Below are 27465 nucleotides of genomic sequence, written 5' to 3'. Positions count from 1 at the left end.
GGGTCTTGAAGACAACCAGGGGTCTTGAAGACAACCAGGGGTCTTGAAGACAGGGGTCTTGAAGACAACCAGGGGTCTTGAAGACAACCAGGGGTCTTGAAGACAACCAGGGGTCTTGAAGACAACCAGGGGTCTTGAAGACAACCAGGGGTCTTAAAGACAACCAGGGGTCTTGAAGACAACCAGGAGTCTTGAAGACAACCAGGTGTCTTGAAGACAACCAGGAGTCTATTAGTAATCCCCCTTATATATGCTGGGAGTCAGTTGAACCACCCATACAAAGAGGTTCACCTCATCTACTCCTAATTTAACCATAAAATAACATTTTTCCGGGGGGTCCAAGATACCAAAAAGACCCCAATTAAAATAAATAATTCCCTCTGATGTTTTTTGTATTAATTTAGCAGATAATTATAAAAAAAAGAGCATTAATAGTGTTAAATAAGTGAGTTTTGTGGCGCCTTAACAACCCAAGAACAACATTGCTGTTGTTGACTCAACTCAACATCAACTCAACATCAACTCAACATTAACTCAACATTAACTCAACATTAGACTGCAAGAGTGCAACATTAATGTTAGTATTATGTTAATTAACTCTACTAACACCTCTGGGTCGTGTATCTTCAAAAACAAAAATGATTTTGATGATTATTGAGACTTTTGTTGGAATTTTCTGCCGTCGTCGGAACAACAAAAGTTGCAATAAGTTATTTTGTCTAATTTATCACTTTTTTTGGTAGTTTATTAGTTATAAGTTGACTTATTTGTTGGTTCTGATGAGTTTTTGACATATATTAGGTCGGGAAATGTTGGAAATATGGGATATTTGACCTTGTGTGGTTTATATTGCTAGTAATGTTGCAATATAAACCAGTAATTACTTTATTATTGTTTCTTGGGTTTTATGTTTTACTTTACAAGTGTAAATAATATACCATTGGTTCTTTTGTTTTATTTTTATTCATCTCCAAAAGTAGTTTTTTTTAACTGACTTATGGTCATGTGACCCTTATAGGTTTAGCGCTTTTTTTATTATAACTCGTGTGGCCCTTATAGGTTTAGTGCTTTTTTTATTATAACTCATGTGACCCTTATAGGTTTAGCGCTTTTTTTATTATAACTCATGTGGCCCTTATAGGTTTAGTGCTTTTTTTATTATAACTCATGTGGCCCTTATAGGTTTAGTGCTTTTTTATTATAACTCATGTGCCCCTTACAGGTTTATTGCTTTTTTTATTAAAACAAAAGTCCTGTTCATTGAAGAACTTAATATTACATTAGTTTTGTATTTAATACAGTTGCGTATACTGTACCATTTTTTTCCGTTTTGAGTTTCATTGTTCATTATTCTTTGTATTTCATTTTTTCCATTTAGTTTACATTATAAAAAAAATACGTATAAGGTTTTGGTCTAACTTCTAATTGAATTTTCGATATTATTGTTTTCCAAATTTCTGTTCAAGTATTGTCTTAGTATAGCATGTAAGTATACCGCAATTTGGAGAGGAATCGTTCAATAATATTTTCTTCTTCCTTCGGCCATGTATTGTCTCAGGACGGACTGAAATGTCTAAAATTTTCTGTCTAAAATTGTTAGTTGTGAAGCGTATTGTAATTCTTGTATGTACATAATTGTATATTACTTTCTTTCTCGTGATGGGTTTGGTAAGTTTGTGACCTGCGACACTTTCTTGGGGCTCAGAGCGATTTTTTCGCTAATTATGCAGCACTTGTTAGTAAAAACAAAAATTTCCAGTTGTATGAAATTTCCCAGGTGTAAAAATTTCCCAGGTGTAAAAATTTCCCAGGTGTAAAAATTTCCCAGGTGAAAAAATTTCCAAGGTGTAAAAATTTCCCAGGTATAAAAATTAACCAGGTGAAAACATTTCCCAGATGTAAAAATTTTGCAGATGTAAAAAATTTCCAGATGTAAAAATTTCCCAGGTGAAAAAATTTCCCAGGTGAAAAAAATTCCCAGATGTAAAAATTTCCCAGATGTAAAAATTTCCCAGATATAAAAATTTTGCAGATGTAAAAATTTCCCAAGTGTAAAAATTTCACAGGTATAAAAATTTCCCAGGTATAAAAATTTCCCAGGTATAAAAATTTCCCAAGTGTAAAAATTTCCCAGGTATAAAAATTTCCCAGGTATAAAAATTTCCCAGGTATAAAGATTTCCCAGGTATAAAAATTTCCCAGGTATAAAAATTTCCCAAGTGTAAAAATTTCCCAGGTATAAAAATTTCCCAGGTATAAAAATTTCCCAGGTATAAAAATTTCCCAGGTATAAAAATTTCCCCGATGTAAAAATTTCCCAGGTGTGATTTTTGTGTCATTGTTGTACAATAAAAACATTGTTTTATATTTTCTTTATATCTTTTCCTTGTAATACATTATTTCCTTTAACATTTCTTTAATTGCATGTGTGTGTGTTCATATCTTTGCAAAAAAAAAAAAATCTTTCCCAGGTGTGCGTGAAATTGCGCATTTTAATTATCACCTGTGCTCAAATGGAGAGCTTTTACTCTGTTATTGCACTGGAATATTGAATTACGGTACTGAGGTGATGTATGGGGTCGGGTTGATTTGTGCAAGCAAAGTGAAAGGAAATTAATTACACCTACCATCCGACTTATGACCACTCGACTTACAACCTGCTCGACTTACGACCTGCTTGACTTACGACCACTCGACTTACGACCACTCGACTTATGACCACTCGACTTACGACCTGCTCGACTTACGACCACTCGACTTGCGACCGTGTTTTTTATGCCAAATTTCTGGGAAATAAACAAGTATTTGTGTTGTACACAGTGTTTATCCTAAACCTTACAGTATAAAATACAGTACTAACAACATAAAAAGTAAAGTAAAACATGAAATACCAAAATAAAACAATAAAATAAAGTCATTACAAAAATGTTTTGTTGATATTCAGTAGTAAAGTTCGACTTACGACCATTTCGACTTACGACCGGTTTCTCGGAACCGAACTCGGTCGTAAGTCGGATGGTAGGTGTATTTTATTATTAAAAACAAACTTAAAGGTACGTATAATTTTTTTTATCCAATTCGTTCTTGCATTTTGAAATTTGAACAGATTTTGCAAAAATGTTATTGAAAGTTTTGTTACAAATGCTATAAAATTTCTACAGTATCCCGAGTACATTGGTATTTTATCCAAAGAAAAGCCGATGCAGTTTAAATGCCATCACACTGAGAATCCATAAGGAACATCTTGTAGCATATACTGCAAAGAAGCATTTTTAACCCTTAAACGGTCCAAACAGATCGACGTTCAAATTCGTAGCTACAAAAGTAGATCTACTTTTTTTTTTACATATTTTCAAATATAACAAAAAAAAGTGTAGATAAAATTTTTTTTTTTTTTTTTTTTTTTTTTTTTTTTTTTTTTTTTTTTTTACACATTTTCAATAGCCCTTGTGGCTTAGCGCTTCTTTTTTGATTATAATAATAATAATACACATTTTCAAATGTAAAACAAAAAAGACCTACATTTTTTTACATGCTTTCAGATGTTGAAAAAACGTATATATACGTTTGGACCGTTTAAGGGTTAATATAATGCTCCACCTCTGTAGTTTCTGTATCGTTTCCAGTGACACATGCTTAAAATTCTCCATGCGAGTATAATACAGGCGCTCCTTGATTACGATGATGTTACGTTCTGATGAACCCATCGTATATTGAAAATATTTTTAGTCGAATATAAATATGATAAGTAAGTAAATGAATACTGTCAGTGAGTAAGTAAATAAACAAATAATTACTCTAAATACCAATGTTGAAAAGTCGATAAATGAACATAAATGTACAGTATTGTGCAATAAGTGGAACCATCGTAAAGCAAGGAGCATCTGTAGTTAGTGTTGTCATGAGTTTTATGAGGCGTCTTCTAAATGGAAAATGTATAATTTCTTGTTATAGCTTTGTGTTGTAACTTTGTGTGCAATATGGTTTAACTGGTGTCTTTTATGCATTAGGTTGTACGTAGGTGGATTAAATTGGCTGTAGTTTTCCCTAGGGCAATACTAACACATAACATCTGTTACTAATTTTAATTCCATTAACTGCACGTTTCATAAAAATGTCCCCTTTTCAGAAACGTGCAAAAATGACCTCTAAGAAATCCTCGGATGCAAGTAAACGAGAGGTACTAACCAGAGTTATAGTGCATGTGCTTGCCCTATCCGGTGGTGGTGATAATGGGGGCTTTCCATACCTGTTTATAAAAACACATTTTCCTTAATGCTTTCATACAGTATATACTGTATATGAGTACTTCAAAGAGACCAGAGTACCTGTACATTGTCCATTTTATCTTAGACCTTAACGTAGTGTATTTATAACCCATATTAGTACCGATCATTGTATCAAAGTACAGGGAGGCCCCACTTTACAGCACTGCTTTACAGCGCTTCGCTAATGCAGCAGCTTTCGGTTATACCCATTCTTCACTTATTTAGACTTTCTACAATAAATCCATTCACCATTTGCTATAAACTAAGTATGAAAATATTTTAGGGTAATTAATGTGTGTACAGTAAATGCTTGTAGATCAATGGTTCAGAGAACCGACACGTTGATAAATTAGATTCTCCTTTGTATGGACTGATGAAGCCACTGTGTGGTGAAACGTTTCCTCAATAAAGATACCCAAGAGTTGCACATGTGTCTAATTTATCACAGTAAGTCCTTGACTTACCAACACGTTGAGAATCTTCTGTATTGTGTATGTCATTATTGTGTATAATATCATTATTATATATTATTATACACAGTACAGAAGGTTCACAAGTTGAAGACTTCCTGTATTATGAATATTATACACAATACAGGTCCCCAACGTGTTCATAAGTTGAGGACTTCCTGTACGTATTATGAATATTATACATAACTCAGGAGGTCCCCCCCCCCCCCCGATGTGTTTGTAAGTCAAGGACTTACTGCATTGTACTGTATATACATTTTTTATTGCCCACTTAATATATGACAGTGTGAACATTTATCAGGCTTTTATATCCATTGGAAAGTGAAAAAAGACTGTTTAACTTTACGTCAATGTTTACTTTACAGCAGTTGCCCGGAACCTGACTTGCTGTATAAGTGAGACCCTCCTGTACTCTGGTTTAGTCCATGTTATTAGTCAGTAGCTATTTCTTACCTTAACTAGAATGTATCTGCTTAATTTTAGCATTAGTTTGCCTATTTATTGTGGTGATCGCTCCCTTAACCAAAATAATGAGGAAATTTTAATTACCTGCGTACGGTGAAAATAATTGGCTTGAAGAACCGGCTAGTATGACTGAGATACTTGTAAACAAGTGTCTCAGTTATCGACCTATGTAGATATTTTTAGTCAGTTCTTGACCTGGTTTGATAGAATTATTCTTATGGGTTTAGCTCTTAATTTGATTATAATAATAATAATAATATAATAATTGATATACAGTGGACCCCCGCATAACGATATTAATCCGTTCATGAGAGCTCATTGTTATGCGAATGAATTTTCCCCATAAGAAATAATGGAAATCAAATTAATCCGTGCAAGACACCCAAAAGTATGAAAAAAAAAATTTTACCACATGAAATATACATTTTCCTACACACAAAGAGAAGGATACATGCACAGTAGTAGAGTAGTACATGCACAGTATATATTGTGCATGTACTACTCTACTAAATGAAGAATAAATGACACTTACCTTTATTGAAGATGCAGCAATGACTGATGAGACACTGTGTCCTGGGAGTGCCTTTTCCTCCTGAGTACTGTAGGTCCTGTTTGGCATTTTCTTCCAGAACAGGCCTTATCACACTGTGTATGCCACTACGATTCTTAAATCTCTCAAACCAACCTTTGCTGGCTTTAAATTCACCAATATGAGCACTAGTTCCAGGCGTTTTTCCCTGTTCACCTGGGTGTTAGTCGACTGGTGTGGGTTGCATCCTGGGAGACAAGATTAAGGGCCCCAATGGAAATAAGTTAGACAGTCTTCGATGACACACTTTTTTGGGTTATCCTGGGTGGCTAACCCTCTGGGGTTAATTGTTTCTTGGTATTCTCAATAAGCCACACCAACAACGGTGCTACAGCAGCAGCAGCAGCAGCTGACAGTGCTACAGCAGCAGCAGCAGCTGACAGTGCTACAGCAGCAGCAGACAATGCTACAGCAGCAGCAGACGGTACTACAACAGCAGCAGCAGCAGCTGACGGTGGTACAGCAGCAGCAGCAGCTGACGGTGCTACAGCAGCAGCAGCAGCTGACAGTGCTACAGCAGCAGCAGCAGCTGACAGTGCAGCAGCAGCAGCTGACAGTGCAGCAGCAGCAGCAGCTGACAGTGCTACAGCAGCAGCAGACGATGCTACAGCAGCAGCAGACGAAGCTACAGCAGCAGCAGACGGTACTACAGCAGCAGCAGCAGCAGACAGTGCTACAGCAGCAGCAGACGGTACTACAGCAGCAGCAGCAGCAGACGGTACTACAGCAGCAGCAGCAGCTGATGGTGGTACAGCAGCAGCAGCAGCAGCTGACGGTGCTACAGCAGCAGCAGCAGCAGCTGACAGTGCTACAGCAGCAGCAGCATCAGCAGTTGACCATGGTACCACAGTATTTCGATAATATTTCTCACCCTTTTTACCACAGGGTTGGCACTAGAAGCTTTCTTGGGGCCCATGGTCACTTATTTTGCAGATAAAATCACCAAAAACACTGTAATAATACGAAATGTTACGATTGTATGCTTGGATGTTACCGCGGAGGCTGGCTTGTAAACAATGCCACCGGCGGAACATGTGAGGCTGGCTCAGGCCGCACATTAGACGCGTCTCGGACGAACAGCGCTGAGCGGGTTTTTTAGCGGTATGCGAGGCAAAATCTTAGCGATAAAATGTATCGGTATGAGGATTTAACATTATGTAAGGCCAACGGTATGCGGGGGTCCACTGTAATTGTAATTGTGGTTATTTTCACATGGAACATTTGTTTAACATGACCAAAATTTCTCATTATGTGCTTCAAAAACGTAAGAAATTCCACACTTCTTTACTGATTTTGACCAGAAAGATTGTAGCTCACTATACAGCAGCCAAAAAACTAATAAAAAATCAGTATCTGTTATAATCATCTGGTTGGGCCAAGTCATATTTCACGGCTCTTATTTTTTTGAACGATATTCAGTACAAGTGTTCCTCGATTTAACCCGTAAACGGTCCAAGCGGCTCTACGTTCACATGTGTAGTGCTTCAAAAGTAGATCTTAGTTTTTTTTACATATTTTCAAATATAACAAAAAAAAAAGTAGATCAAAGTTTTTTTACACATTTTCAAATGTAAAAAACAAAAAGAAGATCTACTTTTTTTACATACTTTCAAATGTTGAAAAAACGTATATATACGTTTAGACCGTTTACGGGTTAAAACAGGGTTACATTCCTACGAACCTGTCGTGTCAAAAATAGTGTCAGATATGAATATATGCTAAATAAATAAGTAAATAAATTACTGCTGTCACTGAATTAGTAAAGAAATATTTAATGTAACTAACTAAATACGTACCAGTGTTGAAAAATAAATTAATGAATACAAGTTAGGGACTTGCCACCTTCACGCTGGGTAATTATCTTAAGTTTCATCTCCAAAATACAGTGGACCCCCGCTTTACGATCACCTCCCAATGCGACCAATTATGTAAGTGTATTTATGTAAGTGCGTTTGTACGTGTATGTTTGGGGGTCTGAAACGGACTAATCTACTTCACAATATTCCTTATGGGAACAAATTCGGTCAGTACTGGCACCTGAACATACTTCTGGAATGAAATAATATCGTTAACTGGGGGTCCACTGTAATTGCTTTTGCTCCATTGTCAAGTTGAAACACTGTCAGCCAAGGAGCGTCTGCACATCATTTTTATGTGGGTCTCTGTCAGTCCACATTCATCAACATTCCTGTATAATTCTACTTCATCACAACTTACCAAACTGTCAGATTGTCTAGCTTCCTTAATCAGCTTCTATTATCTAAAAACATACATGTAATGAATAAGCAGAGTGATGGACAAGGGGATCAAATCGCAGCCCATAAATTGACTAGTCAGCCTGTCAGTTTACTGGCGGTGGATCGATTCCCTCATCCGTCACTCTGTTTATTCATTAACAATTGCTCATTACCACTTTATTTGACTTCATGTAAATGTAATGTTTATTGCCCCTGTAGTCTTAAGTTAGGCTTCAGCTTGACCCAAATGCTCTGCATAACCATGGGTTTTCTGCACGCATTAAAGTGTCACCCATTGAGGTGTATAAAATGTATTTTGCAGAAATAAACTTGAATTTAAAACCAGACTATGGGAATCGGGTGTATTTCTCTGGTTCCACAGCTGCTCTTTCTGGACTAGATGCAGTCATCATCAGGGATTGCATTCATGTCTAGGAAGGCCTCTCTGGTTTTTCTAAAAACGAGCCCGTTTTTCCTCTCGGTGGGTAATCAAGGTGCTCATTATGCTCATTGCAATGACCTTTATTATTCTACAACCTTTCTCCCTATTATTCTGTATTCAGTAGAATTCCTAGGTAGTAGGTTGGTAGACAGCAGCCGCCCAGGGAGGTACTACCGTCCTGCCAGGTGAGTATAAAACAGAAACCTGTAATTGTTTTACATGATGGTAGGATTGCTGGTGTCTTTTTTCTGTCTCAAACATGCAAGATTTCAGGTACATCTTGCTACTTCTACTTACACTTAGGTCACACTACACATACATGTACAAGCATATATATACACACCCCTCTGGGTTTTCTTCTCTTTTCTTTCTGGTTCTTGTTCTTGTTTATTTCCTCTTATCTCCATGGGGAAGTGGAACAGAATTCTTCCTCCGTAAGCCATACGTGCCATAAGAGGCAACTAAAATGCCGGGACCAAGGGGCTAGTAACCCCTTCTCCTATATACATTACTAAATTTATAAAGAGAAAATTTTGTTTATTTTTTTGGGCCGCTCTGTCTCGGTGGGATACAGCCGGTGTGTTGAAAGAAAGAAGAAAGAATATTTGACTTTTAGCTTTTTAGCTTTTTAGCTTTAGTAAAGCTAAAACATTGCTACATCCCACTGTATTACATCCATTCAATCTATGCCCATGGGTGTCCAGTGCAACTTTTCCAAAGAAGCGACTTTATTTCTTTCCGCAGTATACAAAACGTAGTTTACTTATAATGAGATATTGTTAAGCAGAAAAGATGGCCACTAACATGTAGTGTATATCGGAAGAGGAAAACTCTTCCAAGAGTGAGACAGTTGGAACTTGGTACAATATGAATAATTTTCTTAGACAATTGGCAGATCCAGGGAGACAGGGACAGCTGTCTTCTCTCCGTTCTAATATTTTCTGAATGGCCGTGTTTATGCCTCCAGTCTTGTTGAATCCTTTGATGTAGTACCTCATATTTTGGTATTCTTGTCTTAGCAATTTGTCCATTCTTGGGTTCTTAACTTGAAGGATTAGTCACCCAGGATAACCCAGGGTAGGGAGGGTTAGCCAGCCAGGATAACCCAGGGTAGGGAGGGTTAGCCAGCCAGGATAACCCAGGGTAGGGAGGGTTAGCCAGCCAGGATAACCCAGAGTAGGGAGGGTTAGTCACCCAGGATAACTCACGGTAGGGAGGGTTAGTCACCCAGGATAACCCAGGGTAGGGAGGGTTTGCCACCCAGGATAACCCAGGGTAGGGAGGGTTAGCCACCCAGGATAACCCAGGGTAGGGAAGGTTAGCCACCCAGGATAACCAAGGGTAGGGAGTGTTAGCCACCCAGGATAACCCAGGGTAGGGAGGGTTAGCCACCCAGTATAACCCAGGGTAGGGAGTGTTAGTCACCCAGGATAACCCAGGGTAGGGAGGGTTAGCCACCCAGGATAACCCAGGGTAGAGAGTGTTAGTCACCCAGGATAACCCAGGGTAGGGAGGGTTAGTCACCCAGGTGACGTGTACTTAGCTCTGTGAAGACCTGTTTGCGCGCACTCTACGAATTGAAGCAAGATGCCCTCCATCGAGCAACTTTATCAACAGCTTAAGGAAGAATTGAGGATGGCGAAGATGGAGATTCGGTGACTGACTGAGGAAAACAAGAAGATTCGTAGTAGTCCTCCTGTTTTGAGTCCTCAGGTCAAGAAGGGAAACTGGTCAGTGGCTGGACAGCAGGGAACGAAGTTGACGATCAAGAAGACGAATGGAAAGGTAGAAACGATGAAGAAGAAAGAGACTGCCGTGGAAACTGTTGTGGAAACATCTAATACATTCTCAGTGCTACCCGACGAATGTGAGTCGACTACTGGGAACGTCACGACGAACGACATCAAGGAAGGTAAGAATATTGTTGTTGTTGAGGATAGCCAAGTTAGGTATATGGATAGGGCGTTCTGCTTGAAGGACAGGAGTAGGAGACAGAGAGTTTGCTTTCCTGGGGCTGGGATGGAGGATATTGTTAGCCGTCTGGATGACATCATGAGAGGTAATGAGAGCAATCCTATTATCTGTCTCAGTGCTGCAGGCAACGATGTTGGCAGACGTAGGAGTGAAGACCTGATTAGCAGGTATAGGTCAGCAATAGAAATAATTAGGAGTAAGGGTGGGAACCCTGTCATATGTGGTATTTTGCCAAGGAGACGAGTTGGAAATAAATGGTTGTCCAGGGCAATTGGTGTCAATTGCTGGCTGGACAAATACTGTAAGGAAAATGCGGTAACATTCGTTGACAACTGGGACCTCTTCTATGGCAGAAGTGACATGTATGCCAGGGATGGGGTTCACTTATCTAGATCTGGGGTGGTAGCACTGGCAATTGCAGTGGAGGGAGCTGTTAGGACTTTAAACTAGGAATAGTTAGTGGTATGGGTTTTGGCAGGGAAACAGTGAAGTCCCAGTGTAGTAATATTACGAGTTCTAGGGGAACTAGTAATAAGCAGAACGAGGTAGATATTGAAAAGCCAGTGACTTTGGGTGATAAGGACAGTAATAGGTTTAGTAGAAAAACAGAAATGAGCAGGAAGGGTAAAGAGAAAGGAGAGTCTTTCAATGTTTATTATGCTAATTGCAGTAGTGCTAGGAATAAGATGGACGAGTTGAGATTAGTTGCTAGTGCAGGTAACATTGATGTATTTGCCTTAAGTTAGACATGGTTTAATTCAAAAAGTCGGGACATGCCTGCGGAATGTCATATTCAGGGTTTTAAATTGTTCCAAGTAGATAGAAGTATCGGGAAGGGGGGTGGGGTGGCATTGTATGTCCGAGATCGCTTGAACTGTTGCATAAAAACGGGTATTAAGTCTGAAGTAACACATACAGAGTCTGTTTGGATAGAATTTTCAGAGGGGCATGAAAAACTGATTTTAGGAGTGATATACCGCCCCCCAAACTTAGATAGGGACCAAGGGAGACTACTATGGGAGGAAATTGTTAAGGCCACAAGGCACGATAATGTAGTAATTCTAGGAAACTTTAACTTTAGTCATATTGATTGGAATTTCTTGACTGGGAATTTAGAATCATACGACTTCTTAGAAGTAGTTCAGGATTGTTTTTTGAAGCAGTTTGTGACAGAACCTACAAGGGGAAATAACCTGCTTGACTTAGTTATGGCAAACAATGAATCCCTTGTTAATAATTTAGAAATTTCAGAGGAATTGGGTGCTAGCAACCACAAATCAATTACATTTAGCATTGAATGGAAGTACGATAGTAGCGATAACTCAGTAACAGTCCCAGATTTTCGCTTAGCAGATTACGATGGGCTTAGAGAACACTTATCATCTGTTGACTGGGGTAACGAAGAGAGCTATCAATATGACAGTTTTCTGAACACTATACATGCTGCTCAAAGAACGTTTATCCCATATAAAGAAATTAGATCAAATAGAAATGACCCAAAATGGATGAATAATAGGCTCAAATATCTACTTGGGCATAAGAAAGGAATTTATAGGCGTATCAAAAGAGGTGAGGGTCATCTTATGAATCAGTATATTGACATTAAGAGGGAGATTAAAAAGGAGATAAGAAAAGCTAAAGGGGACTATGAAATTAAAGTTGCTAGGGATTCTAAAACTAACCCAAAAAGTTTTTTCCAGGTCTATAGAACAAAAGTTAGAGATGAGATAGGTCCCCTTAAAAATAACTATGGGCACCTTACTGACAAAGAGAATGAAATGTGCTCGATTTTAAATAATTATTTTCTCTCAGTTTTTACACAGGAAGACACTAACAATATTCCACCAGTAATTAATTTTTATAGTGGGCTAGAAGAAGATAAATTATGTAACATCACAGTCACTAGTGAAATGGTTGTGAAGCAGATAGACAGACTGAAGCAAAATAAGTCGCCGGGTCCTGATGAGGTTTTTTCAAGGGTTCTTAAGGAATGCAAAATGGAACTCTGTGAACCATTAAATAATATTTTTAATTTATCTCTTCAAACAGGTGTAGTGTCTGATATGTGGAAGATGGCTAATGTAATTCCTATTTTTAAAACAGGGGACAAGTCGTTACCGTCAAATTACCGCCCAATAAGCCTGACCTCAATTGTAGGCAAATTACTAGAATCAATTATAGCTGAGATTATAAGAAGCCATCTCGATAAGCATAGCTTGATTAATGATACTCAGCATGGATTCACAAGAGGCCGGTCTTGTCTAACTAATTTATTAACTTTCTTCAGTAAAGCTTTTGAGGCTGTTGACCACGATAAAGAATTTGATATTATTTACTTAGATTTTAGTAAGGCTTTTGATAGAGTTCCGCACCATAGACTATTAAAGAAAGTGGCAGCTCATGGCATTGGGGGAAAATTGCTCTCGTGGATCGAGTCATGGCTCACTGACAGGAAGCAGAGAGTGTCCATAAATGGGGTTAAATCCGAGTGGGGATCTGTAACAAGTGGCGTTCCACAGGGATCAGTCTTGGGCCCGTTGTTGTTTATAATATATATCAATGATCTTGATGAGGGAATTACTAGTGATATGAGCAAATTCGCCGATGACACAAAGATAGGTAGGATAATTGATTCAAATGTAGATGTTATGGAACTTCAGGAGGATTTAAACAAACTCTATTCTTGGTCAGAAAAGTGGCAGATGCAGTTCAATGTAGATAAATGCAAGGTTCTGAAGTTTGGGAGTGCCCATAGCCCTAGTACTTATAAGTTAAATGATGTAGAACTTAGCCATACAGATTGCGAAAAGGACTTGGGGGTTATGGTGAACAGCAACCTTAAACCAAGACAGCAATGCCTAAGCGTACGTAATAAGGCAAATAGATTACTGGGATTTATATCAAGAAGTGTAAGCAACAGAAGTCCAGAGGTCATACTGCAGCTTTATACATCATTAGTAAGGCCTCACCTAGATTATGCAGCTCAGTTCTGGTCTCCATATTACAGAATGGACATAAATTCGTTAGAAAACATTCAGCGTAGGATGACTAAATTAATACATAGCATTAGAAATCTTCCTTATGAAGAAAGATTGAAGACTCTTAAGTTACATTCACTTGTTAGACGAAGAATGAGGGGAGACCTGATCGAAGTGTATAAGTGGAAGATAGGTATTAATAAAGGGGATATTAATAAGGTCTTGAGGATGTCTCTCCAAGAGAGAACCCGCAGTAATGGATTTAAATTAGATAAGTTTAGATTTAGAAAGGACATAGGAAAGTATTGGTTTGGAAATAGGGTAGTTGATGAGTGGAACAGTCTACCTAGTTGGGTTATTGAGGCTAGGACTTTGGGTAGTTTCAAATTTAGGTTGGATAAGTACATGAGTGGGAGGGGTTGGATTTGAGTTGGACTTTCACGTCAGAGCTTATTTCTTGGGTAGCATTGAAAATTGGGTTGGGCAAATGTTTTGTTAGTGGGATGAATTGTAAAGAACTTGCCTAGTATGGGCCAACAGGCCTCCTGCAGTGTTCCTCCTTTCTTATGTTCCTATGTTCTTATAACCCAGGGTAGGGAGGGTTAGCCACCCAGGATAACCCAGGGTAGGGAGTGTTAGTCACCCAGGATAACCCAGGGTAGGGAGTGTTAGCCACCCAGGATATACCCTCCAGGTATACATAGTCTCACTCCACAAAGGGAGCAGCAAAGCAGTAGCAAATAACTACAGACCGATTCGCTAATGTCCCATAGAAAAATCTTTGAAAGTGTTCTAAAAAGCAAGATCACACCCATTTAGATACCCATCAGTCATCCAACCCAGTGCAACATGACAAGACAAACAGAATGCAGATGTAATATATACAGACTTTGAAAAAGCCTTTGACAAGTGTGACCATGGCGTAATAGTGCACAAAGTGCATGATAAAGGAATAACAGGAAAAGTTGGTAAATGCCTATAATTTCCTAATAAATAGAACACAAAGAGTATTATTCAACAGAGTAAAGTCCGAGGCAGCTACGGTGAAAAGCTCTGTTCCACAAGGCACAGTACTTGCTCCCATCTTGTTCCTCAGCCTCATATCTGACATAAACAGGGATATAAGAGACTGCGCCATATCTTTCTTTGCAGATGACACCCGAATTTGCATGACAGTGTCCTCCACTGAAGACAACAAGACTCCAGGCAGATATCAACCAAATCTTCAAATGGGCCGCAGAAAACAATATGAAGTTCAATGATGAGAAATTTCAATTACTCTGTTACAGAAAATGTGAGGAAATTAAAACTACATTGGAGTGTAAAACAAATTCCAACCACACACAATAGAGCAAAAAACTAATGTAAAAGACCTGGGAGTGATCATGTCGGAGGATCTCACCTTCAAAGACCATAATATTGTGTCAATTGCATCTGCTAGAAAAATGGGAGGCTAGATAATGATAACCTTCAAAACCAGAGATGCCAAGCCCATGATGACACTCTTCAGGTCACTTGTTCTATCTAGGCTGGAATGTTGCTGCACACTAACAGCACCTTTCAAGACAGGTGAAATTGCAGACCTAGAAAATGTACAGAGAACCTTCACCTAAATTACTGGGAATGCTTGAAGTTCCTCAACCTGTACTGCTTAGAACGCAGCTGGGAGAGATACATGATTATTGGGCTCTGGTGGCCTGGTGGTTAATGCTCTCGGTTCACACGGCGAGGGCCTGGGTTCGATTCCCAGCCAGAGTAGAAACATTGGGCGTGTTTCTTTCCACCTATTGTCTATGTTCCCCATCAGTAAAATGAGTACCTGGGTGTTAGTCGACTGGTGTGGGTCACATCCTGGGACACTGACCTAATTTGCCCGACATGCGGAGCATAACAAGGGGCTTTCTACATAGTAGTATGTCATTGTTGTCAGCTAGGACTGTATACCTCGTACATGTACTTGTAGTAAATAAAGATATTATTATTATTATATTATATTATTATTATATGAACTTGGAAAATCCTAGAGGGATTAATACCAAACTTGCACATGAAAATCACTCTCTGTGAAAGCAAAAGACTCGGCAGACAATGCAACATCCCCCCAGTGAAAAGCAGGGGTGCCACTAGCAAGATAAGAAACAACACAATAAATGTCAGGGCCCCAAGACTGTTCAACTGCCTCCCAGCATACATAAAGGGGATTACCAATAGACTCCTGGCTGTCTTCAAGCAGGCACTGGACAGGCACCTAAAGTCAGTACCTGACCAGCCGGGCTGTGGTTTGTACGTTGGGTTGTGTGTGGCCAACAGTAACAGCCTGGTTGATCAGGCCCTGATCCACCATGAGGCCTGGTCACAGACTGGACTGCGGGGGCATTTACCCCCAGAATCCTCTCCAGGTATACTCTCCAGGTATACTTTCCAGGTATACTCTCCAGGAATACTCTAAAGATATAGTAATGTCAAGATAAACTCTCCAGGTATACTCTCGAGGAAGTATACTCTCCAGGTATAAGAGACCAGTGATTAGTAAATAAATAAGTTTATTAAGGTTCAGTACACATAAGTAAAATACAGCCTCTCCTCACTTAGCGACATACTCGTTTACCAACAACTTTGACTACGACACGCTCTCTGGCTAGTATGTAGTATACCTAAATACACCTACCGTCTGACTTAGGACCGAGTTTGGTTCCGAGAAACTGGTCGTAAGTCGAAATGGTCGTAAGTCAAACTTTACTACTGAATATCAACAAAACATTTTTGTAATGACTTTATTTTATTGTTTTATTTTGGTATTTCATGTTTTACTTTACTTTTTATGTTGTTAGTACAGTGGACCCCCGGTTAACGAACTTTTTTCATTCCAGTAGTATGTTCAGGTACCAGTACTGACCGAATTTTTTCCCATAAGGAATATTGTGAAGTAGATTAGTCTACTTCAGACCCCGAAACATACACGTACAAACGCACTTACATAAATACACTTACATAATTGGTTGCATTTGGAGGTGATCGTTAAGCGGGGGTCCACTGTACTGTATTTTATACTGTAAGGTTTAGGATAAACACTCTGCACAACACAAATACTTGTTTATTTCCCAGAAATTTGGCATAAAAAACACGGTCGTAAGTCGAGTGGTCGTAAGTCGAGCAGGTCGTAAGTCGAGCAGGTCGTAAGTCGAGCAGGTCGTAAGTCGAGCAGGTCATAAGTCGGATGGTAGGTGTAATATATATTAGAGTTGATTTCCTCTGTTCTGTTTATTACAATATACAGTACACTACTATATAGACATTTAAAAAACACAAAAAATGTTACAAATGGTACAAAGGTGACATTAAAACAATATCTGGTTGATACAAACCCATGGCCATTATAGTATGCTTCTCGTTTAGCAACGAATATGTTTACTAACATGGTCTTAGTAATGCAACTCTTTCGTTAAGTAAGGAGAGGCTGTTGTGTAAATTGCGTAGTGTAAATTACCCACCAACATAAGTCAGGCAAAGTGACTTATTTTCATGGTTTTTTTTTTTATATATAAGTTTGTTAAAATTCTGGAAACAATCTTAAATATACAGTGGACCCCCGCATACCGTACGCATCACATAAGGTTCAATCCGCATACTGCTCGCTTTTATCGCAAAAATTTTGCCTCGCATACCGCTCAAAAACCCGCTCACCGCTCTTCATCCGAGACGCGTCCAATGTGCGCCCTTAGCCAGCCTCACATGTGCCGCCGGTGGCATTGTTTACCAGCCAGCCTCCGCGGTAACATCCAAGCATACAATCGGAACATTTCGTATTATTACAGTGTTTTTGGTGATTTTATCTGCAAAATAAGTGACCATGGGCCCCAAGAAAGCTTCTAGTGCCAACCCTACAGCAATAAGGGTGAGAATTACTATAGAGATGAAGAAAAAGATCATTGATAAGTATGAAAGTGGAGTGCGTGTCTCCGAGCTGGCCAGGTTGTATAATAAACCCCAATCAACCATCGCTACTATTGGTGGTACAGCTGCTGCTGCTGCTGTACCACCGTCAGCTGCTGCTGCTGCTGCTGCTGTACCACCGTCAGCTGCTGCTGTAGTACCGTCTGCTGCTGCTGTAGCATCGTCTGCTGCTGCTGTAGCATCGTCTGCTGCTGCTGTAGCACTGTCAGCTGCTGCTGCTGTTGTACCACCGTCAGCTGCTGCTGCTGCTGCTGTAGTACCGTCTGCTGCTGCTGTAGCATCGTCTGCTGCTGCTGTAGCACTGTCAGCTGCTGCTGTTGTACCGCCGTCAGCTGCTGCTGCTGCTGCTGTAGTACCGTCTGCTGCTGCTGTAGTTCCGTCTGCTGCTGCTGTAGCATCGTCTGCTGCTGCTGTATCACTGTCAGCTGCTGCTGCTGCTGCTGTAGCACCGTTGTTGGTGTGGCTTATTGAGAATACCAAGAAACAATTAACCCCAGAGGATTTGCCACCCAGGATAACCCAAAAAAGTCAGTGTCATCGAAGACTGTCTAACTTATTTCCATTGGGGTCCTTAATCTTGTCTCCCAGGATGCAACCCACACCAGTCGACTAACACTCAGGTGAACAGGGAAAAATGCCTGGAACTAGTGCTCATATTGGTGAATTTAAAGCCAGCAAAGGTTGGTTTGAGAGATTTAAGAATCGTAGTGGCATACACAGTGTGATAAGGCCTGTTCTGGAAGAAAATGCCAAACAGGACCTACAGTACTCAGGAGGAAAAGGCACTCCCAGGACACAGTGTCTCATCAGTCATTGCTGCATCTTCAATAAAGGTAAGTGTCATTTATTCTTCATTTAGTAGAGTAGTACATGCACAATATATATTGTGCATGTACTACTCTACTACTGTGCATGTATCCTTCTCTTTGTGTGTAGGAAAATGTATATTTCATGTGGTAAAAATTTTTTTTTCATACTTTTGGGTATCTTGCACGGATTAATTTGATTTCCATTATTTCTTATGGGGAAAATTCATTCGCATACCGATCATTTCGCATAACAATGAGCCCTCTTGCACGGATTAAAGTCACTATGCGGGGGTCCACTGTAATATATGCAGTGATAAATATGAAAGGGGTAAGAGAGGTCTATATATTTCAACCTCAGAGACCCTCTTCAGCAGATACGACTGAAGCCGAAGTATTCATATCTCTCTTAGACATTCTCTCCAGATGGTTTCTCACTTTGCATTTATTAGTGTTTTTTTTTTTTTTTTTGTAATATTGGCTGCCTCCTACAGAGGTAAGGTAACTCCAAAAAAAAGAAGAAACACTTTCACCATCACTCCGTCACTGTCTTTCCAGAGGTGTGCTGATACTACAGTTCACATTCCCCTCCAAACTGCAAACATCCCCACTTCTCCTTCAGAGTGCAGGCACTGTACTTCCACCTCCAGGATTCAAGTCCGACTAACTGGTTTACCTGAATCCACAAGTTCTTATGACACTTTAATCCAAGTACAGTATAATACTGTATATAATGTAATTTTATTGCTTCTGTATTTTTCATGTGTGTAATTTCTACATCTTAACATGTCAGGTGAGCGTGTCCGGCATGTCATTTCTCCGAGGTTCGACAAGTTATGTGTGGTGCACAACATCAGTCCTGGGGAAGGGTGCCACTGGTGCTGTCTTCCAAGGGGTTAATAGAGTAAGTGTGCTGTATGTTTGGGTATGGTATACTCAGGGGCAGATCTACCATGAAACTAATGAAGTTTAAGCTTCAGGGTCCTTAATCCTTGAGGGCCTCTAATCCCAGAGGGCTGCTAATCCCAGAAGGCCCCTAATCCCAGAAAGTCACTAATCCCAGAGGGCCTCTAATCCCAGAAGGCCCCTAATCCCAGAGGGCTTCTAATCCCAGAAGGCCCCTAATCCCAGAGGGCTTCTAATCCCAGAAGGCCCCTAATCCCAGAGGGCTTCTAATCCCAGAAGGCCCCTAATCCCAGAGGGCTTCTAATCCCAGAAGGCCCCTAATCCCAGAGGGCTTCTAATCCCAGAAGGTCCCTAATCCCAGAAGGCCCCTAATCCCAGAGGGGCCCCAGTGGCACATATAGTCCACATTGCTTAAACATTTCCTTCTACTGCATGAGAAGTTTTTTTTTTTTAAATAATTTTATAGTGTAATTCATAAAAAATAATTGTCAGAATAAAAATTAAAAAGTTTTTAAAGTATCATATAGACTCCCAACGCTGGTTGCAAAGGGGCCCCCATAACAATTCAAGCTTCAGGGCCCCAAAAATGTAGGTCCACCACTGGGTATACTGTACCTATGTATACCCAGTATACATCATAATGCATCTTTGAGAAGATGCCAACTGTTTTAAAAACTTTTTTTATGTGTTGGATATTGGTGTTGAATTTCAGGTTGCTATCAAGGTGCAGACTCAGGAATTTTTTCCCTCATTATGTTTACAATAAAGGTTTGGTTAAGCATAATGTTTGTAAGTCAGTGATTTACTGTATTTATAGCAGATTGACAGGACTCTTAACCCTTAAACGGTCAAAACAGATCGACGTTCAAATTCGTAGCTACAAAAGTAGATCTACTTTTTTTTATATATTTTCAAATATAACAAAAAAAAATGTAGATAAAAGTTTTTTTACACGTTTTCAAATGTAAAACAAAAAAAAAAGATCTTCATTTTTTTACATGCTTTCAGATGTTGAAAAAACGTATATATACGTTTGGACCGTTTAAAGGTTAATATAAAAAAAAAAAAGGCACAATACTGTGACTGGAACAATACACAAATAACCCGCACGTAGGAGAGAGGAGCTTACGACGACGTTTCAGTGTGAGTGTAAATGGTCCAAGTCGGACCGAAACATCATTGTAAGCTCCTCTCTCCTATGTGCAGGTTATTTGTGTATAGGACTCAAAATTAACATAGATTAACACACATTTCAGCATACAGGTGAGCCGGTGGCAGTCAAGACTTTCAATCAGTTGTCACATATGCGGCCACATGAAGTACAGATGAGGGAGTTTGAGGTCCTCAAGAAGGTGAACCACGAGAGTATCGTCAAGCTCTTGGCCATAGAGGAGGACGTGAGTTTTAATAATTGCTTAGAAATACATTTATTACGTTCTTGTAAAATTAACGTAAAAAAATATTGAAAACAGGTACATGTACACGTAGTTGTTTTGATTGTTTATGCGTTTATTATACTCTCATAAAATGTAAACAAAATATTGAAAACAGGTACATGTACACGTAGTTGTTTTGATTGTTTATGCATTTATTATACTCTCATAAAATGTAAACAAAATATTGAAAACAGGCGGTTGTTTTGATTGTTTGTGAGTTTATTATGCTCTCGTAAAATGTAAAAAAATATTGAAAATAGGCAGTACTAGTTTTGACTGTTTACAAGTTTATTATGCTCTCGTAAAATGTAAAAAAATATTGAAAATAGGCAGTACTAGTTTTGACTGTTTACAAGTTTATTATACTCTTGTAAAATAAACGTAAACAAAAAAATATTGAAAACAGGCATTTGAAAAATATAGAAGAGAACATTAAGAAGCATTGTGGTCAATTTTTGGTTCAATTTTTGTATTTATTTTTATCATTTTGAAATGTAGTGTAAGCACGGCTCTGGCAAGATGGTGATGGAGTGATTGATGGTGAAAGTGTTTCTTCTTTTTAAGGTCACCTGCCTTGGTGGGAAATGGCCAATGTGTTAATAAAATTAACTATTCTTATTTTTAGCCAGAATCTGAGCTGAATTTTATTACTTTAAGTTTGATGGGGTTTTATTATTACTATGATTGTCAGTTGTACTTGATTTTCAGTACTTTTATTATTTTTGAGGCTTCTATTGTCAGTTATACTCTATTTTCATTACAGTGGAACCTCTACTTACGAGTGCATCCACATGCGAGTTTTTCCAGATACAAGCATCTGCTTGGTTGATTTTTTGCTTCCAGACACGAGCAAAATTTCCAGATGCCAGCGGGCCTCAAGGGAGGTTAATTGACACTGGTGAGGGGGCTCTTGCTCTTGATCTAGGGAATTGGATCTCAGTTGTTTGTTGGACTATCTTATTGAAACTTGGGCAATGTATGATGAAAAGATGCTTCTTAACGTACACCAAAAATGAAAGAAATCAGACCATAAATAATGGAGTTCACTTCTCAGCCATTAGCTTCCCCTTAGCGGTATATTTTCATATGGTTTTTATGGTTGTATTCTCGTTTTATTTGGTCTCGTGTGATAGAATGGAAGGTATACTACAAAAATAAATATGATTTTAATTGGTTTCACGATGAAAAGTACCTTGAAATTGAGCTCAAAATAGCAGAAATGTTCGATTCTTTGGCGACATCAGTGGTAGACATCATGAGGTAGCAGTGGCAGACAACATGAAGCAGCAGTGGCAAAGTGTATCATTAAGAGTGTAGCAATTAAGTGTAGCTTTAAGAGTGTAGCACTTATAAGTCACTCTGACTTTTTTGGGTTATCCTAGGTTCTCTACACATGTAGTCAGGAGTAGGAATGGCCGCTGTGGTGACCTTATAAACCCCAACAACAATGGCTGCTGTCACCACCACTAGCCACATACCTAATGACATGTATTTTATTCATTCTAGTGTATTTATCATGTTTCTATGTTATTAATATTATTTATTATGTCATATTACATGAATTGTGATAGATAAATAAGCTGTAGAGTTGATATTAGGGAAATCGTTAAAGTATTTTCTCGTGCCTGGAATTCCACCGGAACGAATTAATTCCATTTCAATTAATTTAAATGAGGAAAATTGACTCTGCAAACAAGCAAATCCAGTTGCGAGCAAGGTCATGGAATGGATTAAACTCGTAAGCAGAGGCTCCACTGTACTTTTATTATTGTCGAGGCTTTTAATGTCGGTTGTACTTTATTTTCAATACTTTTATTATTGTCGAGGCTTCTTGGAGTGAATGTGTTATGGACATAAGGACAAATAATGTCATCATTCTGAATTGATTCATCAGTTGCTGCAATGAATGACTGAATGTGTTTGACAGCAAGTAATGATGTTAATAATTTTTCAGATTATTACTTTATGAATTACTAAGTGACTTATCAGCAGTACCAGGATCTGGCCTTCTTGATAAAATACACTAAGTCCTTGACTTACAGACACATTGAGAATCTTGTGTACGTATGGTGTATATATCATTATTGTGTATATCATTATTATATATTATTATACATAATTCAGAAGGTCCCCAATGTGTTTGTAAGTCAAGGACTTACTGTACTGTGTACTTTGACGCTGAGTTTGCAGGTTCGAATACTGCTGTGGACTGAGAGAGAATGTTTGTAAATAATTTCACCTCATTGCGAATTGTTATGCTTTTTTTTTTATTAAAACATTGGTCGTTTCCCACCAAGGCAGGGTGACCTGAAAAAGAAGAAACACTTTCATCATCATTCACTCCATCACTGTCTTGCCAGAGATGTGCCTACACTACAGTTATAAAACTGTAACATCAACACCCCTCCTTCAGAGTGCAGGCACTGCACACTGCACTTTGTTAAGCATGTCTTGTTATACAGCCTTTCCTCACTTAGCGACGTACTTGTTTACCAATGAATTGGATTTATGATGGGCTCTCTGACTAGTATGCATATCTAAATAATGTATATTAGAGCTGATTTCCTCAATTCTGTTTTACAATGTACATAACCATCAAACCCACTACCATTATAGTATGCTCCTTGCTTAGCGACGAATTCGTTTTCCTACGTGGTCTAAGGAATGGAATTCTGTCATTAATTGAGGAGAGGCTGTATTAAAAATACAGTAGGACCCCTGTATCCACAGGGGATACACTCCAAGACCTACTGTGGATACCTGAAACTGTGGATAGTAGCATACCCTATATTTAAGTAGTTTTTCACTTACATATATACCTATGATAAAGTTCAGTTGATAAATTATGCATAATAAGTCGAGAATTAACACTTTTATTCACTGATGGAAAGCACTTCACGACTTCTCTTTGACTTTGAACAACTGTCACCATCACTACTTTTGCACTTTGGTGTTTATTAAGCAAAATTAATGGTTATTTTTTGGCTAGGGTAAACAATGGCTAACTGAAATGGTGGAAACCGAACTTGCGGATATGGCAGGCCTACTGTATGTTATGTGTAATATAAAGACTCTTCTATCCCCAAAAACCCACCACCAGCAAGAGGGCCGAGGGAAAGTTATTGTGATGGAGCTGTGTACTGGAGGTTCACTGTTCAACATATTGGATGACCCGGAAAACAGTCATGGTCTGGAGGAAGGAGAGTTTATTCTAGTGCTGTCACATCTAGGTTGGTCGCTTACTGTTACTATTACTGTTACTGTGTGTACTAGCATGTTGGCTGGAAACTGTTGTTTCTGTTACTGTATGTACTAGCATGTTGGCTGGAAACTTTCTGTTACTGTATGTACTAGCATGTTGGCTGGAAACTTTCTGTTACTGTATGCACTAGCATGTTGGCTGGAAACTGTTGTTTCTGTTACTGTATGTACTAGCATGTAGGCTGGAAACTGTTGTTTCTGTTACTGTATGTACTAGCATGTTGGCTGGAAACTGTTGTTTCTGTTACTGTATGTACTAGCATGTAGGCTGGAAACTGTTGTTTCTGTTACTGTATGTACTAGCATGTAGGCTGGAAACTGTTGTTTCTGTTACTGTATGTACTAGCATGTTGGCTGGAAACTGTTGTTTCTGTTACTGTATGTACTAGCATGTTGGCTGGAAACTGTTGTTTCTGTTACTGTATGTACTAGCATGTAGGCTGGAAACTGTTGTTTCTGTTACTGTATGTACTAGCATGTTGGCTGGAAACTTTGTTACTGTATGCACTAGCATGTTGGCTGGAAACTGTTGTTTCTGTTACTGTATGTACTAGCATGTTGGCTGGAAACTTTCTGTTACTGTATGTACTAGCATGTTGGCTGGAAACTTTCTGTTACTGTATGCACTAGCATGTTGGCTGGAAACTGTTGTTTCTGTTACTGTATGCACTAGCATGTTGGCTGGAAACTGTTGTTTCTGTTACTGTATGTACTAGCATGTTGGCTGGAAACTGTTGTTTCTGTTACTGTATGTACTAGCATGTTGGCTGGAAACTGTTGGTTCTGTTACTGTATGTACTAGCATGTTGGCTGGAAACTGTTGGTTCTGTTACTGTATGTACTAGCATGTTGGCTGGAAACTGTTGGTTCTGTTACTGTATGTACTAGCATGTAGGCTGGAAACTGTTGGTTCTGTTACTGTATGTACTAGCATGATGGCTGGAAACTGTTGGTTCTGTTACTGTATGTACTAGCATGTTGGCTGGAAACTGTTGGTTCTGTTACTGTATGTACTAGCATGATGGCTGGAAACTGTTGGTTCTGTTACTGTATGTACTAGCATGTAGGCTGGAAACTGTTGTTTGTATGCACAGTACTTGCATTTTGAATTATAAGGATTATGACTCACATATTACTTAAAATATCCATTTATCAGTATCAGTATGTAATAATAATAATAATAATATGTATTTCTACAAGTACATGATGCAACTTATACATCAGTGACATACTATATAGAAAATCCCTGGTAATGCAGAGTATTTCCTGCAACTTAGGTTAATTTTGTCTCCAGGATGTGACCCACACCAGTCGACTAACACTCAGGTACCTATTTTACTGCTAAGTGAACAGGGACAGCAGGTGTAAGGTGACTGGAGGGCTTGCTTATACAGCAGGTTAGTTTCTGGGCTACTGCTGTACAGGAGGGCTTGCTTATACAGCAGGTTAGGTTCCAGGCTACTGCTGTACACGAGGGCCTTGCTTATACAGCAGGTTAGTTTCTGGGCTACTGCTGTACAGGAGGGCTTGCTTATACAGCAGGTTAGGTCCCAGGCTACTGCTGTACATGAGGGCCTTGCTTATACAGCAGGTTAGGTTCCAGGCTACTGCTGTACAGGAGGGCTTGCTTATACAGCAGGTTAGGTTCCAGGCTACTGCTGTACACGAGGGCCTTGCTTATACAGCAGGTTAGGTTCCAGGCTACTGCTGTACACGAGGGCCTTGCTTATACAGCAGGTTAGGTTCCAGGCTACTGCTGTACACGAGGGCCTTGCTTATACAGCAGGTTAGGTTCCAGGCTACTGCTGTACACGAGGGCCTTGCTTATACAGCAGGTTAGGTTCCAGGCTACTGCTGTAAAGTGAAACATAGCTTTTTTTTTCACTTTCAGATGCATATAAAAGTCTATGCATATATATTAAGTGAGCAATAGAGCCAGGCCTAGAAAATGCATATACAGTGGACCCCCGCTTTACGATCAGCTCCCAATGCGACCAATTATGTAAATTTATTTATGTAAGTGGGTTTGTACGTGTATGTTTGGGGGTCTGAAATGGACTAATCTACTTCACAATATTCCTTATGGGACCAAATTTGTTCAGTACTGGCACCTGAACATACTAATGGAATGAAATAATATCGTAAACCGGGGGTCCACTGTACAGTACACACATTACTTGCCTTGAAGTATTTTCATCCTTAGCTTATTGTGAGTGGTGAATACAGTGGACCCCCGGTTAACGATATTTTTTCACTCCAGAAGTATGTTCAGGTGCCAGTACTGACCGAATTTGTTCCCATAAGAAATATTGTGAAGTAGATTAGTCCATTTCAGACCCCCAAACATACACGTACAAACGCACTTACATAAATACACTTGCATAATTGGTCGCATTCGGAGGTAATCGTTATGCGGGGGTCCACTGTATATTTAGTGTAGGAAGTCTGAAGAAATGAGGAATGGGTATATTGAAAACTTCTGTATTAGCAAAATGCTGTAAAGCGAGGCGCTGTAAATTGGGGACCGCCTGTAATTTTAATTATGCAGTTTTTAATAGTTTCAGTAGTTGCACTACTTACTGCATAATTCTGTATTTTATTCTGGGATCCTGCCATTCTTACAGTATTCTTAGTGATATATTCCTTAAGTACCTCTCTTAGTGTAGAGCTATGGTATCTTGTTCTTTCTCTTTCTGCTAGCAAATATTCTTTATTAATACACCTACCATCCGACTTACGACCTGCTAGACTTACGACCACTCGACTTCCGACCATGTTTTTTATGCCAAATTTCTGGGAAATAAACAAGTATTTGTGTTGTACACAGTGTTTATCCTAAACCTTACAGTATAAAATACAGTACTAACAACATAAAAAGTAAAGTAAAACATGAAATACCAAAATAAAACAATAAAATAAAGTCATTACAAAAATGTTTTGTTGATATTCAGTAGTAAAGTTCGACTTACGACCATTTCGACTTACGACCGGCTTCTCGGAACCGAACTCGGTCGTAAGTCGGATGGTAGGTACTTATGTACCAGTTTATTCTATGAATATTCTTCCTTATTCTTTAGTACAAGTTTATTCTGAATGTTTATTCTTTATTACCAGTTTATTCTGAGTATTCTTCCTTATTCTTTAGTGCCAATTTATTCTAGAGTTTTCTTTCTGTACATTCCAGGGTAACAGGACTGTGCTGTTCTCATGGACAGTATTAAATTCTTCTGTCATGAGGTACATGCATCAAAAAATATTGTTGCAAACCACAGGTGGTGGTGTGAACCCATGGCAAGTGAGTGAAAAAACTCATAGACCAGTGTGTGAACCTCTTGAATTTTAGCACCCACTTGCCATGGGTTGAAACCCCACCTGTTCCATGATTCGTTTGCACTCGTGTTATTGCTATTTTGTGAGCCATATACAGGTGCTCCTTGACTTATGATGGTTCGACTTACAATGTTTCGACCATATGATGGTGCAAAATCAGTTCAATTCAATTCAAATTCAAATTCAAAGTTTATTCTCTATAAGGATTACAATGCTGAGTTTACAGAATTTGGTTATTGTGTGGTTTACATGTAGTAAAATAATAATTACAGAGTGTACCACTAGAACACCTAGCATGGCTAGGCATTACAGAGTGTACCACTAGAACACCTAGCATGGCTAGGCATTA

The 27465-nt window shown here is 39.0% G+C and overlaps 1 protein-coding gene across 4 annotated transcripts in view; it reads left to right on the top strand.

The window, feature by feature from the left end:
- The first annotated feature begins 227 nt into the window (after positions 1 to 227).
- Positions 228 to 27465, top strand: part of IKKepsilon (I-kappaB kinase epsilon) — a 96783-nt gene continuing 69545 nt past the window's right edge. The window contains exons 1-5 of one of the 4 annotated variants that reach the window (XM_070105123.1): positions 228 to 577; positions 18742 to 18871; positions 18977 to 19087; positions 20346 to 20486; positions 23626 to 23755. In XM_070105123.1, coding sequence (XP_069961224.1) covers positions 18992 to 19087; positions 20346 to 20486; positions 23626 to 23755 — 367 coding nt within the window. In that variant the 5' untranslated portion in view covers positions 228 to 577; positions 18742 to 18871; positions 18977 to 18991. Of the gene's footprint in view, positions 578 to 4129; positions 4181 to 18741; positions 18872 to 18976; positions 19088 to 20345; positions 20487 to 23625; positions 23756 to 27465 lie in introns of all 4 variants that reach the window. The other 3 variants (XM_070105121.1, XM_070105124.1, XM_070105122.1) reach the window with 3 other exon arrangements.

This window comes from Cherax quadricarinatus, chromosome 97 (genome assembly GCF_038502225.1).
Source record: "Cherax quadricarinatus isolate ZL_2023a chromosome 97, ASM3850222v1, whole genome shotgun sequence".
In the NCBI taxonomy this organism is placed as follows: domain Eukaryota; kingdom Metazoa; phylum Arthropoda; class Malacostraca; order Decapoda; family Parastacidae; genus Cherax; species Cherax quadricarinatus.
This window is presented reverse-complemented; position numbering and strand designations above follow the sequence as displayed.